This window comes from Carettochelys insculpta, chromosome 21, assembly GCF_033958435.1.
Source record: "Carettochelys insculpta isolate YL-2023 chromosome 21, ASM3395843v1, whole genome shotgun sequence".
Classification (NCBI taxonomy): domain Eukaryota; kingdom Metazoa; phylum Chordata; order Testudines; family Carettochelyidae; genus Carettochelys; species Carettochelys insculpta.
Window position 1 is genome coordinate 19,547,283 of NC_134157.1, and position 16,941 is coordinate 19,564,223.

Consider the following 16,941-nt stretch of genomic DNA (forward strand, 5'->3'; position numbering starts at 1 on the left):
ATCCCAACTGAGGGGCTTATTGGGATATGGAGATACACGTCTCATAGAGGTGGACTGAGCACAGTCTGCTGTCCTCTTGACAGGGCCAAGCACCATCCCTGACAGTTTTTTTTTTAATTTATTTGCCCCAGACCTCTAAATGGCCTCCTCAATGACTGAGCTCACAACATCAGGCTTAGCAGACTAATGCTCAAACCGCTGAGCTATCCCTCATGACCTCTTATTCAAAAGGAGCAAACAAGGTAGATGCTGAAATCCTCCATGTGGCAGATTAAATGATCTTTTACAAGGAGATAATTAATAGTTGCTGTAAATCATCGTTGTTTCTCCAGGCTGGAAGTTTTCATGGTATCACCCCAGAGAAAATTTGATCAATATTTTCTTGCATGTTAACACTCCCTGTGCAACATGGACTTTTATGAGGGTTAATACTATTCACGGACCTTTTTCTTCAAAGAGCAAATACTAGCTAGAAACCAATGTTCAATGTAAACAACCCATCCTTATGTCCCACTTCCCGGCTAACAAAAACAGAGGTACCCTGGTTGAACCCCTATGAAGGATAGGTTTGTATAGCTGGAGATGGGTGTACATAAAGAATAGCTGTGTGGTTAGATAGTTAAGGCCTGAACAGCATTAAGTAGGAGTATTAGTTTCTATAGCTTGAGTTGGGGTGATTTTTATTCAGGTGAGTAATATTTGGGACAAAATCTTGAAAAAAAGTTTATTGAAATGCACTGTTGTAAACCAAGAAGGATTTGTGTTTGATTTAATAAAAAGCTAAAGTTAAGTTAACTTACCCCTGCATAAAAACACAGTGTTGTAACTAAGAACTTCATGTCTTGCAGAGATTAATGATCAATGTCATGCTCGCTTACCTTCAGAACACCCAAATTCAGCTGAAATGGATGGAGCTACACTCACCCTTGTTGCCAGAGAAGACAAACCCTATGAATTTCTTGTAAGCACATCCTTCTTTGAGAGCCTACTCCCACGCCTATGCACCAGTGCAAACAAGGATGAAATGGTGCATTGGCTTCATATTGATTCCTCTGCACAAGGGTGAATTTTGCCCTTTATGATCTTGAATAGCTTTATAAGCAGGACCTCTTATCATCTGTTAGGTTAAATTAGGGTATGAAAATGGGGTTCCCTTGTATGTGTTTATTCAAGATTTAAATGTTCTGTGTTTAAGCAACAATCTAACCTTCCCTTCCCTTGTTCCCAAGGGCTACAGACTCTCATCCCCACCAAGCACCAGCAGCAGAAATTCATGGAGGCTGCATAGGGTGTGTGTGTGTGGAGAGGGTATCTTATGCCTCCTTCTATCACTGTGCAGGCCTGGCCACTCTGACCCTTAAGCCTCCTTGTCCAGATAGATACATGAGAGGCAGTAGCTAGGTCGGTGGGAGATGCTGTCCTGGAGACAGAGTGCTGTCTACACTAGTGCACCTCTGAGTAGTGTTGTTTTACTGATACAAATCTGTTGTGTAGACCAGTGTCAGCTGAGTGCTTGGGTGGCTGCCCAGGAGAGAGTCAGGTCACCAAGTACTAGAGCCCCCACAACTGGAAGCCTGTGTTTCTATTGTGGTGCACATCTGCACATGCCTCAGTGCACATAACACAATGGATTCTGCCCATGCATTGAAAAAATTAGCAAAAACACTGGTGTAGACCTGGCCCGTCTCCCTCTCCTTTATAATGCTATCTCTGACCTTTGAACATTTACATCCTAGGAATCTGATCATAAGGAAAAGAAGTTTGTTTCAAACCACACTCCAACCCTTAAAGACAATGAAGGTATTAGTACCCATGACTGTGAGTTTACAATGAAAGATTTGGGGATACTTTCCACTTGTAGCTTATGCTTTGCTTGAGTAGAATATACCCTCCAAGGACCTGGTAAATCATATTTAATGCTATTACGTCCAATCTGTTTCAGGCACTTCAATCAAACTTCAATATAGATAGAAAGAGAGACAGTCTTGTCATTAATACCTAAGTGTCTTGCTCACTGTACCGAATGTATAAATCACCTTTAGGCAAGATGTTAGAGATCTGTCTAATGGTTATTATGCGAGATGATTATACTGCTTTCTCAGAACAAAACCATAACTTATTCTGATTGTGTCATTAACAGTTTACTTTCTTTTGAGATATTTTCATGATAATTTAAGGCTCCGCATCTTAGAAGAACATAGATCAGCTGAAGATAGACTTTGACAGGACATACTGGAGTTATTTTTGTTTCCAGGTTTTATCTTCATTTCATATTTCTTGCTCCCACTTCAACTTATAACAAATAAAGCTGGCTTTTTATATATGGGACAGTTATGTCAGTTATATAGTTCAGGGTGCGCAGAGTCTCTGTATTACAAATTTGCATATATGGTCACATCAGTTCTCGTTTGTATAATTTGTGCTAAGGGGATGTCTCTGCTGCATCAAATCAAGGCTGCCGATGTGGGCAGGGAGACAGGCAGTTGCCCTGGGGCCCAGCAATAAAAAAGGTCCCTGGAGCTACCGTGGCAGCAGCTGGAGCCCCAGGTTGTTAAATTGCCACTAAAGCCCTGCATGGCGCAGTCTGGGTGATGCTGAAGGCTGACTGGGGTGGCACAGTGTGGTCCAGGAGGCTGGAAGGCTGGATACTCCGAATCCCACCCTTTCCCCCTGAGGGAGGACCTGGAGCTGAGCATCTCCCCATTGCCCCAAACCCACAAAGTCTGTCGCCAGCCCTAAATCAAGTTCAGCCGGATCCTATGATAGGGAACACTCAGATGATTTGCGTCATTTTTATAACAGTGATCCAGATTCCATAGGCCTCGTATGAGCTTCATTTCAACGAGGCGTGTGCCTAACTCTGAGCGAGGGGGTAGTCACCGTTTCAGTGAGTGAAATCAACAGGAGCTTATCCACTGACTTCAATGGGGCCAGGATTCCACATTCAGTGTTTTGTCCGGTTTTGTGTTCCTGGGCAGAGTCTGAGCTGTTTCACAACCTAGGGCAGTGGTTCCCAACCCTTTCACCAGTGCAGACCCCCGCGTCATCCCTCCAAACCAATCACGGACCCCCTGTCACTCTCCCAAACTGCTTGCGGACCCCTCCATCAAAGCCACTGTGTACCTGTCATTTAATGAAAAAGGCAACAACAACCTAGATTTTCGGACAGCAATTAATATTATTGGAAGATACTTAATTTAAAAATAATTGATTGGAACTTTGCAATTTATTTAAAACTTATTTGCTATGATCATTTTTATGTATCTTTTATATTTTTCACAACCCCCTGCAGTACCTTCGCGGACCCCCAGCATAGTCCTTGGACCCCCTGCAATACCCTCATGGACCCCCAGGGATCCACAGACCCCAGGTTGGGAAACGCTGATCTAGGAATGTTAACTGCTAACATTCACGCACCAGACAGGTGTTTTGCCTTCTGCATGTGCTGTCTAGCTGGCTCCTTCCATGCCGAGAGTGGAAGATTTCTGAGGCTTCGTCAGACTTGGAATTAGAGCTGGTCAAGACATTCTTGTTCGATGTCCTTCAGGAAAATGTTTTGTCAAATTTTGAAGAATACAAGATGTTTTGAGTCTCATTTTTGTATCCCTGCACCTTCCTCCCTTTCCTCCTTCTTCAAGGGTTAGTCCCATCTCTAAGGGGTTGTGTCTTCAAAGTCCATTTTCTCCATGTCAGTCTCTCGTGATCTCATTTCTTGGAAATGCTGCAGCCAATGGTGCAAGTAACCAAAAGTTCCGACTGGTATGTGGGGGTACACCAGCTTGTGGGGGCAGACCACCTAAGGGGAGGCCACATGACCCCCTCACATTTGACTCCATGCTTTTCCCCTTCCCATCTCACATTACGTGGCAGGACAGGGGGTTCAGGGTGGTATGGCACCTGGAGGAGCTTCTGGCAGTTCTGCTCCTTTCCCTGCTGGGAGGGGGAGTGGGGAAAGGTGCAGAACTGTGAGCCCTTTCCCCTTTTCTTCTTGATCTACATGAGGCAGGTAAGTCGACTACAGATATGCCATTCTAGCTACAACAATTGTGTAGCCAGAAGCGACTTCTCTGCAATCGACTTACCTGGCTGTCTTCACAGAGGGAGGTCAGCTGGAGAAAAATCTCCCATCAACCTCCCTCACTCCTCACAATATTGAGGTGTGTTGGGGTTGACTGCTGACCTCAGATAGTTTGATCCTGTGCATCTCTACCAGGCACACGAAATCGAACCCCAGAAGATCATCAATCCTAAATTTATAAAAATAACTTACCAGTACAGTGCACCATACTGTACCAGCCCAAATGCACCAATGTCTGCAGCTAATCACACCCTTCCATCTAATATCCACCCATTGAGTCTGGGTCTCCCAACCCTTCTCTTTCCTAAGTTTAACACACTGGCTCTCACCATACTTTTCATGTGCCCCAATCATTTCACTCTTTTATTCTATCCAGAAGTAGGGAAAAAAGTAAAGGAGGGGAAAATATCCATGGGAAACTTTGGAATAGAAATTGTCTTGTTTCTTTCCAATGTTTTCTTTTATGGGGTATATACCCTGCACTCTTCAGGTGCCTTCACTTGGAATTTATATTCCAGTCCCACCTGAATGCTTGATGTACTGTTTTCAGAAGCAAACTACACGTAGTATGAATGTGTTGAGTTGGAGCGAGCATGGTTGGCCTCCCCATTGTGAACAGGAGTAGTTTTGCCATGAGACTAGACCTGTTTTTATAAAAACATCCTAGAGATGTTACCTGCTGTGGCAAGGGCTCCTCTTTTCCCCACCAGTCTTTGGGGCTGGCAGCCTTCTGCTTTTGTCAGGGCTCAGGCTAGCCTCTGTTTTCAGGGGTGGGTGTCTGGCGACTCCAGCTGCGCTCCCTCCTCAGCTATCCTTCATTTAGTCTCACCCATTCCAAACTCAAATAAACATAACTCTTTGTGGCTTTCTGGCTGATTCCTCTATGGACTGTCCACCATTTCCCAGGCTCTGCAGGGATGTCCTTGTACTCTTTCTGCAGTGATGCCTCCCAGGGTTTTCTTCCTGGTGGTCTAGGTCTAACCTCAATAGTCGTGATTTAAACTCTTCAGATTAATCATACTGGAGGTTATTATATTTACCCATTACATTATTTACCTCTTCAGTGTTATGTGTCCTGTTTTAAAATTTATGTACAATGTGATTTTAAAAATAGTGCCTTGACTGCAGCTAGCATTATTGACTTTGAAATGAAAAATACAACTGTGACTAGAAGGTATAGCTTGAGTAGGAAATTACTATATATATATTATATAAAAAAAATCAGTATTTGCCAGATGGAAAAAGTCAATACTGAGAGGGTGAGAAATGTTGTTTACACATTTCTAAAAGATTCTTGCAAAAAGGCAGATTGAAAAGAAAAACGGAACAGGCCCCAGTCCAGCTGGGGCCCCACAGGTACTTCCAAGCTAAGGCCACTCTAAGGATGGGAGGAAAAGCCCTTAGCAGTAAAGGATTGCAGGATTTGAAGGGCTCAACTATTTGAAAGTAATCATTTAAAATAAAATGACATGATTGTAATGATTGCTGATTTTGGCAGATGTTCCAGTCAACGAAGAAGAAGAAGCAGTGAAAGTATTTGCACCATGTGATAAAAATCCTGTAGAGGACAAATGGTTGATTAAACATGTGGACAATAATGTGTGTGATCCCCCTGATGATGAGCCTGATCTGAAAACATGTTCCGAGGGACTAGCTTCTATGGTAGCCTCCAGTGAATCACATGACTCCTCTCTGCAACATGAGAGTGTAAACTCATGCCAGTCCCTCCCTGAATTTCACAAAGTGTCTGCAGTTTGGATCAATGTCTCAGAAAGCTCTGTTTCAGACTCCGAATTAGAAGCTGAGGCCACCGATATCAGCATGCCTGAGGAGTTTACCCTCCAACAACTGTCTGATGGTGATAATGTGTTTTCTAACCCTTTGACAGAGGCACAGAGAGCAGTAAGTGACGGAAATGAATTATTATCCAGTGATATATGTGTTAAACAAGTGCCTCATGATGATTGCAATCGTGAGGCCTCATTGCTCTGTCATGGCTCTGAAAAACATCCCAGAGATGTTTCAGAATATGAGTGTGCTTATGAATCATATTCTGTCACTATCTCAAGAAGCGAAAAGCCAACACTGAGTGCGTCAAGGAAAGAAGAACCATTTTCCTTCTGGCTTGATAACATTGCCAATGGAAGGAACAAGCCATGCTTGGAAGCTTCAACTCTACTGCCTTGCTCAGAAAACAGTAGTGTAAACAAAATCCCCTCTCAGGAAACATCTGAGCAGGTTTCAGATTCATCCTCCAGCTCTTTATTGTACAATGATGAGTTTTGTACTGAGGAGAACATTGGACAAGACAGCTCTGCTTCTGCAACTAGCAAAGTGAAAAAGGATGGTGAAAGCTATGATTTATCTGTTGGTCAGCCTAAAGTAGAGTTTATGTGGTCTCTACCTGAAAGATCCCTGAAGCATCCAGATGCTATTCTTGAGCAGCTCAATAACTGTCCATTGTTTCCACCTAAAAAATCCATGACAAACAATCAAATGCCATTGTTTCCTGAAGACTCTTCACTAGCCTCCAGAGATGTGTCAGGTTTAGAAGAAACTAAAACAGATCACATGAAACTTTTAATTGAAGGACACGTATCCGAGAAACCAAATGAAATTCCACCTCCATACTCACTGATGCCTACATGTTCTGAAGAGGCTCCTACAGAAGCTAGAGTCAGTTCATCTGACAAACGAACCTTTCAAAGGGTGGCTGCACATGATCAAAATAACTCACCAACAGAAGGTCAAACCTTCAAGAAATCTGAGATGATGCCACTTTGTCCTACTTCCTCCAAAAAACAGATGCCACAAGAGAGGGGCAGCTCTTCTGAGAGTGAAGATGATATGATCTTTATCAGTGATGAAGTTCTGCCTCCGATTCCTAAAGATGCCTTGTCAGAAATACTGTCTCCTGTTGATGAAGTGCTGTCCTATGGAAGTGTTGACTTGCCATCGTCTAATAAGAATGATTTCTTATGGTACAGTGAGACTCTTCCCCCACCCCCAGAAGAAGGTGAAGGGGCAAAAAGTGATGACACTAGCTTCAGCATGGGAGACTTCCCTTCTCCACCAGAACCAATGACATTCTCTGAGGTGAGAGAGTCACACTGTTTGCCGAGTGAAGTTGTGTCAGGACAAATGAATGAGGCGCTCTCATTAGGTGATGGCCCCATGCCTGAAGAATTGCCCCCACCATCTCCAGAGTTAACAGCTGTTTATTCAGCTCAGGACGAGACTGTCTCAGGATGTTGTTGGGGTAAAGACGTTATTTCAGGCAGAAAGGAGGACTTAGAACATGTGGCAGCAGAAAATGAGACAACATCGCAGCCTTGTGACTCACCACATGTGTCAATTCCCATTGTTTCAAGCCAAGCTATTAAAAGGCCAGAATGTGTAAAGGGACAAATCAAGCCCTTCTTAACGTTGTCCAAATCTCGGGAAGATAACGATGACCCTTTATTATCATTTGAAGTTGGAGACAGAGTATTAGTGAAGCCCAGGCAGCCAGGTACCCTGATGTTCAAGGGATGTACCCATTTTGGTGAAGGCTATTGGGCTGGCGTGGCACTTGACAAACCAGAAGGTGATCATGATGGAACTTATGGAGGAGTGAAATACTTTGTGTGCACTAAATATTGTGGCATCTTTGTCAGACCTGATCAAATTTCACACCTCTTGGAGGGTAATGAAAAGAGTTCTGATTACCCTGGGGATGAAAATTCATTCTCTGATGATGGATCATCCGGAGGGAAATACAAATGGGCTGATGATAACCAGCAGGGGACAGGATATACAGAGCAGAACTCCAAAGACACGTACAGCGTGAAAGGTTCAGCATGGAAAGAAAACAGATCTAGATCACACATGTCCATGCCATCAGGAAAAGAGCACAAAGGACAGTTTCCTTCTGATAATCAGTATATGTCCAATGAATTCACTTATCAAGCTTGCTTAGAATCAGATAAAGAAACAACAGGGCTGACGCACACAAAGCAAAAGACAGTTGCAGAACATGTGCTCCCGATGAGAAATAAGGGTAGTAACCCAGAAGAAATAAACAAGAGCAGATGTATTGGCTTCTTGTTGAAAGATCAAGATAGAAGTAGACTGGCTAATGATATCACAAGCAGACTCACAAAAAACCTTCTGTATGACATGTTAATTGCATTTTCTGGTACAACTGAACACAAAACTAAGTGTACTTTTGAAAGAGAATTGCAAAACCACCTCAAAGGCCTAAAAAAAAGAGACAATCACAGTGCTAGCTTATCAGAGCAATCTGCTGGAGTTTTTGATGCCTTGCTCTGTGACCTTGCTACACTTAGAATTCATGGCTCTCACATAGCACAAACAGTAGCAGAAAAAATTGTAGCTAAATTTGTAGATGATGCAGTGAAAGAATATAAGAAAATTAAAAGGAAGCAAGGAGCTAAAGCAGATGCGATGTTGCAAGTATCTTCTGAGATTCCTCTAGGCATGTTTCCAGTAAGTACAAAGTCAAGAGTTTGTCTCTAGATAGATCAATTTAGGCCCTATCTTGCAGTTGATTATTTAAGCAGATCTTTGTACTTCTCAGGTTCATTTCTGCCATTGGTAAGTTACAGAATGTCAAGAGAACGATAATTAGAGCCAAATTCTATTTGAGCAAGGGTATCTGGAGTCTGGCTCCCTTCAAACCTCTGAGGTAATGCTCTGCCCAGAAAAAGCACTCCAAAATGGCAACTGAAGGTCAGCAAATAGTCTCAATGTGATTCTTGCATAGAACTGACCCATTGCAGAGTAATTCTATCACATGGAAAGTACCCCAGCCATCAGCAGATGTGTGTGAGTGTTGGGTTGTATGGAGCCAAAGAGAATGACAAATAAAACTTTTGTGCAGGATTAATATACATCTGCTTGGAAGTCTATGATACCAGAATCTGGTTCTTAATTTTTAAGTAAAAATTTAAATGGTCTTTAAATATTAGCAATATTGAGGTTGAACTTGTGGGAAAAAAACAAATATAAATGTAATGGATTTCTTTTCTTTTCTTTCATTCAAGTTCCTTATTAAGATCCTTGATGCTGGTGTTTTTGGGAGTTCTGAAGATTTTGATCAGCTCAGTTCTGTCCAACATGCCAAGGAGCTGAAAAGTCGAAGGCAAACTCATCATAGATTAGATCACTGGCACTCAGCTCCTTGGAATAAAATAGTGGAGGTTCCTCTCCTGCTGCCACATAATAGTTCACATGTTAAGTTGCTGTCTGCTTATGTAATAGATGAACTGTGGACTCCTCAAAACATTTGTTCAGATTCTAGTAGGATCAATGTGCCAAAGGATTTTGAATTTAATGACATCTCAAATGACGATCTGGAAGGAGAAAGCAAGAGGATTTACAATCAGGTATTTTTAAAGCATTTGCCATAGTTGACTTTCTTCCAGTTTTTAAAAATGAAAATTGCATTGTAAGGAGCACCTAATTTCAGTCCAGCTGTACCCACTATAGCAAAAGGAGAGCAACACAGGCACAGAAAAATGAAGAGTTAATACATTATTTCTTTTAAGCTATTGTGAAATAAAATATAGATTTCACTAATCCGAGACAACTATTTTGTTGCTGTCTGTTGGGACATATACAAAAACAACATATTTTTAGTCTCTCCTGTTCACTCTTACATGCAAAAGAGCAGCAACAGTTAAACAATTCACACAAACTAAACTCAACCACACAAGCAGCAGGTGCTCAGATAATGCTGGGCTGATAATGGCTAGTATTTAGGTTCGTATGTTCTTTATATTATTGGCCACTAGAGGGTGGTATAATCATACCCACTTTAAAGATGTCAGCAATACAGACTGGGTCTGGCAGTCTTGCATTGTGTCTTGAAACTCCAGGGCGGTAAGTCTTGCCGCTTTACCAGCCCTAAATTACATTTTGAAAAAAAAACAGCAGTGGCAGAAATTTCCTCTTTGTTCCAGGTTATATTTGATTTAACTTATGAGCTGCTACATACAGAATATCAGGTGACAGCAAATCCACATCCTCTTCCATGGCTCAAAGAAAAATTGGGTTCTTGCCATTCCAGATGCATTCGAAGAAAAACAGACGTCAGTGAGGTCAAGGTACATCCTGGTGATTTCACATGCACTACAATGAAACTCAATGCAGAAGTCTGAGTGTGTGAGGGGGGAAATGATAAAGAAATGTACAACAGGTGCGCAGGCAAGGTAGTGATATGACACATAACACAGGTGATAGATGATGTTGGGGGTTGATTGTTGATCTGAAATTGATTGATTGAAGCCTCTTCCACTCCTCCATCTTGGAGCATAGGCCATTGATGACCACTCACTAGCGTCCCCTTTCCTGGGTGGTCTTTTCCAGTTCTGACCAGTTGTATCCCATCTTTTTAGTGTCTGCCTTCTGGTATCTATGCCAGGTGTTTCTTGGGCGCCCTGTTTTCCTTTTTCTTTGTGGGTTCCAACTTAGAGCTTGCCTTGTGAGGGTGGTGGTTGGTTTTCGAAGGGTATGTCCAATCCATCGCCATCTTCTCCTCCTGATTTCTTCTTTGGCAGAAAGTTGATGAGTTAGTTGCCACAGGTCTTGATTGTTAATGGTGTACGTCCAGTGGATCCAGAGGATTTTGTGGAGGCAGTTATTGTAAATGTCTGGATTTCTTTGACAATTGTCTTTGTTGTTATCCAAGTTTCTGCTCCATACAATACTACTGAGTTGATATTAGAGCTGAATAACCTGATCCTAATCTGAGTTTTGATCTGCTTAGAATCTGAAATGCATGCGTAAAAATACAATAAGGTGGGCAGCTAATCCAAAAATTCCTCTGACATACAGACTTCTAAGCCCATTTGATTATGTATAATTAAGCTGCAGGCATAACTCTGAAAAGGTTTTCATGGTAAAGAAAATGGGAATTGGGCTGCTAAATCTCTTAGCTTTGAAAACCTGAGCTATGCTTTTTAAAGTAGTCTCACTTTGAAAATGTGGTTTTGCAACTTTTGCATCAGTGATAAATCTTATATGTACAGCGTTACAGGTCCACTTTTTTTATTTTGAAGTCATTTATTCAGGGAGAAATCATAAAGATAATGAACTTGGAAAAGAACAGCTTGGAGATGAAAAGGAAGCTCCTTAAAATGACCAAGTACAGGAATTGTAAAAGGGACCATGTGGATCCTATCCTGGTAAGCAAAATGGAGATTTGTTGCATTTTGTATAAATTAAATCTGCAAGCCATACTGACTCTTGTGTCAGAGCTACATTCATTTAACATACTTGATTGAATGGTATGGCTACCCTGTCTTTATATTTATAATAATCATAATCCAGCAATGTCAAATCATTGAGACTCAGGTGATTGATTTGAGTGCATACTTTAGCTGTTGTTTTCAATGGGAATAGCAGTCTTAAAAATTCCTAGGGTTTGGCCTTGTATTATTATTGATACATGCAGATTCAAAGCTAAATAAAATTAACTCAGACTGCTCACAGGACTCAGTTCTGCAATGTACTGAGCAGCCAGGCCTTGCACCAGCAAAGAATTTAAAGAGATGTTTAACAGAGATGTGACTTCAGAAGAGGTGCTCCTGTGTACGCAAAGGTGCTTTTCTGGAAAGGGGATCAACTGGTTAGTATCTTTCAAGACCAAGCCCATTTTCTTGCTATAAACATTTTTGTTTATGCTATATTTTTAGATTCAGGATCTTCACAAAGAAGAATCTCAGTGGATTGACTATGCTGAGGATGAATTAACTGTGAAGATGAGAGTCACTGAAGACATTTTTGACAGTTTGCTCCTTGATACAATAGAAGTCCTTAAAAAGTTATCGCTCAAAAGAACTTGTGATTAGAGAATGTTTTCCTTAGAATCCATAGCAGTGGAGGTTTTTGAGTGTCAAAGTAATGATTCCATAACCACATGCTTAAGAATTTTCATTCTGAACTGTGCATCCAAAGCCCAGCATTTTCCAGCTAAGTTAAAAAGGTGCAAACAACTGACTTATAGGAATGAAAAAATATCACACATCCCTTAGGCACTGTGGAAAAGGTCTTCATGGCAGCCCCTATATAAGCTATTTCAAAGGACCAAGAAAGGGTAAGCACTGGGGAGAAAGGACGGACTTGCCAGGCCCCTGGGCAAGGTGGGGGGTGTGACTCCGTGCTCCCAGAAGGAGCAGAGCCTGGGATGGAAAGGGTGTGGATGGGGGCAGCGAGGCCTGAGAGCTGCCAAGAGTGTGCCATAGCATGCCCCCTTTCCCCAGGCTGCCCTGAGAACTACATGGAGCCTCGGCAGGTCATCTAGTCCAGCCCCCTGCTTCAAGCAGGATCAACCCCAACTAAGTCATCCCAGCCAGGACCTTGTCAAGCTGGGACTTAAAAACCTCTGGGGATGGAATCAGTTCTTTAGGATGCATTTAGCACGTGTGAGTTTGTTTGAATTGTTATAAGTCTCCTAAAAAGAAAGTATACTGAGTATGTTTGACTTGATTAGGAAATTGAGGCAGCAGAGGAGGAAAATATGATGTTCCAGATATCATTTGTGTGTGTTCCCTGCACTTGTGTGTTTTTCATGTTTGGAGAAGGCTGGTAAACTGTTACTGTTTTAAACAAACACTGGCTAGTAGAGAGTACGGGACTGATCTGTTCGTTCATGATTAGTTAAATTGGTGTTTTATTTAATTTACCAATATGCAAAAACTGCTTATAACTGAAGAATTAAATAATTAGTTCTCATGATTTATTTGAATCCTACACATTCATGGAATCAAGCTCATTCATTTAATATAAATTATATATAACTTTATATTTAAGGTGAAATATTAAAGATTTGCTGTTGTTGGGCAAGATGTAATGCAAATGTATTTTGGTTTTATATTTTTAAAATATAGATACTTAATATTACAGTTTTCATATTGATTTGTTTGGCTTCAGAACATCTTAAGTAAAACCTTGTCTTTTTAAACGATGTTCCTGACAGACTCAAATGGATTGAAGGCCTTACGTTAACAAATTTCTATTATTTTATTAGTTACCCATTTGTATCACAATAGTAGGGGCACCAATGAGAGATTAAAGTCCTATTGTGTTAAGAATTTTACAGGCCTAATATGACAAGAGCTTAGAAAGGTAGGCAAAAATTTGTGCATGTCCATAACGATACATCATATGGGTCTTTGGCCCTCAGTGGAACTGTTCGCATTGTATAAAGTAAACGTATGTGAACATCATAGCAGATGTAGGTCTTAACTGAAGCAAATAATGGAGTGGGCAATTCTGACATCCTGCTGCAATATTAAATTATATTCAATTATTCAGCCAGTTGTAGCGAAATTAGCATGTGGTACAAGTTGAGGCACTACCACAGCAGCACACAATCTAGGTCAGATCCTAAGCTGGTGTAAATCAGCATTGCTATACTGACTGTAGTGATGATGCCAAATTATACCAGCTGAGGAGCTGGCTGGGCTTTCTTGTGTTTAAATTCTCCTTGGGTTACCAGTAATGGAGCTCTCAATTAAAACCGCCCAAGCCAGAACTAATGTCAGCAATGCCCAGATGTTCACTCCACTGTGTGAACTGCCCTGGTTCCAAACAAGGCTACGCTAACCGTGATGTCACTCTCCTCCAATGCAATGCTACTATAGACAGCAAGTGCTAACGTGATAACTCCAGCAGTGCAAATTGCCCTCCCACCCTTATCCCAGAAGGCATGACACACAGCAGGAGCTGCTACTGCTTTGGGAAGCTTTGATGGGAACTGTTGGAAAGGTACCAAGAGGGAACTGCATTGTAGTTTTATTTACTAGTGAGGTACGTGTGAGTTCAAGTAGTACACACAAGATGGCTGTCCTGGATTTTACACACTCTTCCTGTTTACAAATATGCTATCCTACTGGTTCCATTATAGTGTGTAGATTCTCTGGTAGAAACAAGCTTTGGGACCAGTTCTCATTTCCTATCACCACAGTAACTGGCTCTCTGCCCTTAGTGCCTCTTGAACAAGTTGAAATTAAACCTCTTGAGGATAAAAGGCTTCAGCAGAATCAAAGGGCAAAACCATCTGATGAAGCAAGAAGAGAAAACTGGCCTTTTGGCTGTTTCCAAATGAAAGAGAAGGATGAGAAGCAGTTATGTGCACTGAATATTTTGAATCCTATTTTGAACATCTGGCTGAAAGAACCATGCTCCTTGCAGTATGATGCTCTCTTCCTTAGCTAGTAGCAACTGGACCTTATATAGAAGTGGCAGAGCCTACTACAGCGTTGGTTAACAGGAAGGGGTCTTCTAACTTAAGTAGTAGCGTCATTCTTTGAATCCCCATGTTTGTTCTCTGGTGGCAGCGACCCACCCAGGGTGCAGTGTTATATACCTTTTACCTTTTTGGGGAGGTAATTTTTCCTACTTTTATCTTCATAATAATTCATCTCTTTGTTCCAACAATGTTTTCATATCAGTACGACAGCATGTGACCTTCCATGATTGTCTGCCTGCACAAATGGCTCTTGACACCTCTGGTCTACAACATCCTGTGATGGGGTGGAATAGGCCCTGAAGCCTCCTTCTGCAGGCTTGTGGGCTGGCCACACCCTGCCCTAGAAAAGGTCCTGGAGAAGTTCTCTAATGGGGGCTAACGTGTTTGCAGAAGGAAGCAGCCAGTCAGGGGCCAGGAAGTCCTACAAAAAGGAGTTGAAGGACTGGAGTCAGCTCAGTGCTATTGGAGATTAGGAGTGACTGGCTGGTTGAGGGAGTGGCAGCACCATGGAGATCTCCAAGGGGAGAGATGGTGGACTATGGGTAGTCACTGATGGACTGTGTTAGAGTGCTGGTGTAAGAGTAAGGACACTGTCTCTAGGAGGAGAAGCTCTGGAGGCACCACTCAGAGTGGGGTATGAACTCAAATCACACTACAGACAGCACCAGCATGGGGCTCTTTTAAGTGTACCCCAGAAAAGGTGTTTGAGTGACACAGAATGTGACTCAGATGGAAGGCTGAGTAGCCACAAATGTGGGTAAACTGAGGCAGTGAAGGCACATGCACTTGACCAGATGTGGGAGGTGAGTACTACCCTGTTACACTGCCCACAATGCATTTGATTTGTGGTTTTAGAAACCCCTCCATTGAGTCCCATTTACAGTGTCATAGAAGTATCCTACCCTTCTGCCAGAGAGAGGAAAGCTCTCCCTTTGCCCTTCTCAGTGCAGGCTGGCTACACACTTCTCTTCCCTTCTCCCCTGTAGCGGGCTAATTCACTCTTTCACTTCCTAACTCCTAGCTAGTCTCATAATCAGGCACATCCCTGATCAGTTAGGCTTTCTCTGGAAGAACCTTATTGGTGAGAACAATGGCCAGGTTTCTGGCTCACGCACTTTCTTTCAGCACTCTGTCCCAGTCAGCAAGGTGGGTTATTAACTCAAAGTTTGCTCTTGCCCTGGGCTTACAGGCAGGTTGTTGGGTACAGTAACATAGCTGTAGGTTGAAGCATCATAGATTAGTCAACCCTTTACTTTCTTCTTATTTGGTGTATTTCCTGTTATATATTTTAGCAATAAAGGACTATTTCTGTGCATAATTTATATATTGAAAGAGTGTCACAAGGGCTTGTTTTATTTTAGAGTATTCAGATTGTAGGGCTGTATGTTTCACTTGTGAGAGATGCCCATTACAGCAGCAATCAGGAACCTAAATGAAGCCTGAGCCTTTGCAGCATAGCTATATATAGAAGAAGGACAAAGCTATAAAGTAACTACTGCTTGATGGAAATAAAAAGTTTATACACAGAACATGTCAGACATGTTTAATATCTTCCACCATTATGTGTACAAAGCCTTAGAGTTTGGCACCCAGATATATTGACCTGTTCAGACAGTGGCAAGACTTCAATATCAAGATTACTCTATTTCAAGGTCTAATATTTTGCTTGCCTTGGTTTTGATCAATATTAACCTCCTGGGTCAATAAATCTTAATACTGGCCTCAAGAGAAGTCATTATCTTTCATAGAAAATGATTATTTCTCAGTTAAACCCTACATTTAATTTTCCTGTAATCCATCTCTTTCAGTCTCACACATCTAACAATTCTTCTTCTGAACAAAATGCACTCAAAAATATCTTGAACAGTGCCAAGTTTAAATTCCTCCTTAGTGGCAGATTTTGGATTCTTTGATTTATTTAAACTCTGCTATTGGAAGAAGCTCATATTTTGCATGGATATAAAATAAAAATAGACAGAGAAAAATCTGGGGATCAATTTAAGAGGTGACATAAATAATGGCATAAGTTACAATTCTGTCAGGAGATGTAAAGGAACACAGACCGCTAAGGAGTTGAGTAGCAAGTAAAACAATAGGAGAGTAAAGGCTAAATCAAGAGGTGATGCCAGCATTTATGTTACCTCTGAATTTGGTCTAGTGGATAATTATAATGCAGCAGCTAAAATGAATATTTGTGGTCAAAATTTAGATCTACCCACGTGCTTTTGCTATTTCTGTTTAAGTGATGGTATACAACGTTTAGCTTCCAAACAGTCCATAATGCCAGTCTTCGCTGTCCACCAACATGCTTTCTCCCATGTTGCCCCTCCTGCTTGGGAAGAACTCTCAGTGAACATCTGAAAAACGAACTCATTCATCTTCCTTTAAATCTTTCCTTAAATTCTCCTCTGGCAATAAAGCCTACAAAAATTGACAAGAGTAAGGCAGCTGGTGCGCTGACAGTACTGCCTATTATGCAGACCAGTATTGGCCTTTTCTTGATCCTTCTACTGATTGTTGGCACATGGGTTGTCTCATGTCTTATACTTACATTGTGAGGTCTTTGGGGCAGGGACTGTCTTTATTCTATTTGTACAGCACCGAGTAC

The 16,941-nt window shown here is 41.7% G+C and overlaps 1 protein-coding gene across 1 annotated transcript in view; it reads left to right on the top strand.

Moving 5' to 3' along the window:
- CCDC187 (coiled-coil domain containing 187) overlaps positions 1–13,038 on the top strand; it is an 85,258-nt gene extending 72,220 nt beyond the window's left edge. The window contains exons 23-30 of the mRNA XM_075015859.1: positions 849–961; positions 1,737–1,800; positions 3,293–3,315; positions 5,561–8,566; positions 9,124–9,465; positions 10,042–10,185; positions 11,140–11,265; positions 11,776–13,038. Coding sequence (XP_074871960.1) covers positions 849–961; positions 1,737–1,800; positions 3,293–3,315; positions 5,561–8,566; positions 9,124–9,465; positions 10,042–10,185; positions 11,140–11,265; positions 11,776–11,931 — 3,974 coding nt within the window. The 3' untranslated portion in view covers positions 11,932–13,038. The remainder of the gene's footprint in view (positions 1–848; positions 962–1,736; positions 1,801–3,292; positions 3,316–5,560; positions 8,567–9,123; positions 9,466–10,041; positions 10,186–11,139; positions 11,266–11,775) is intronic.
- Positions 13,039–16,941: the final 3,903 nt, after the last annotated feature.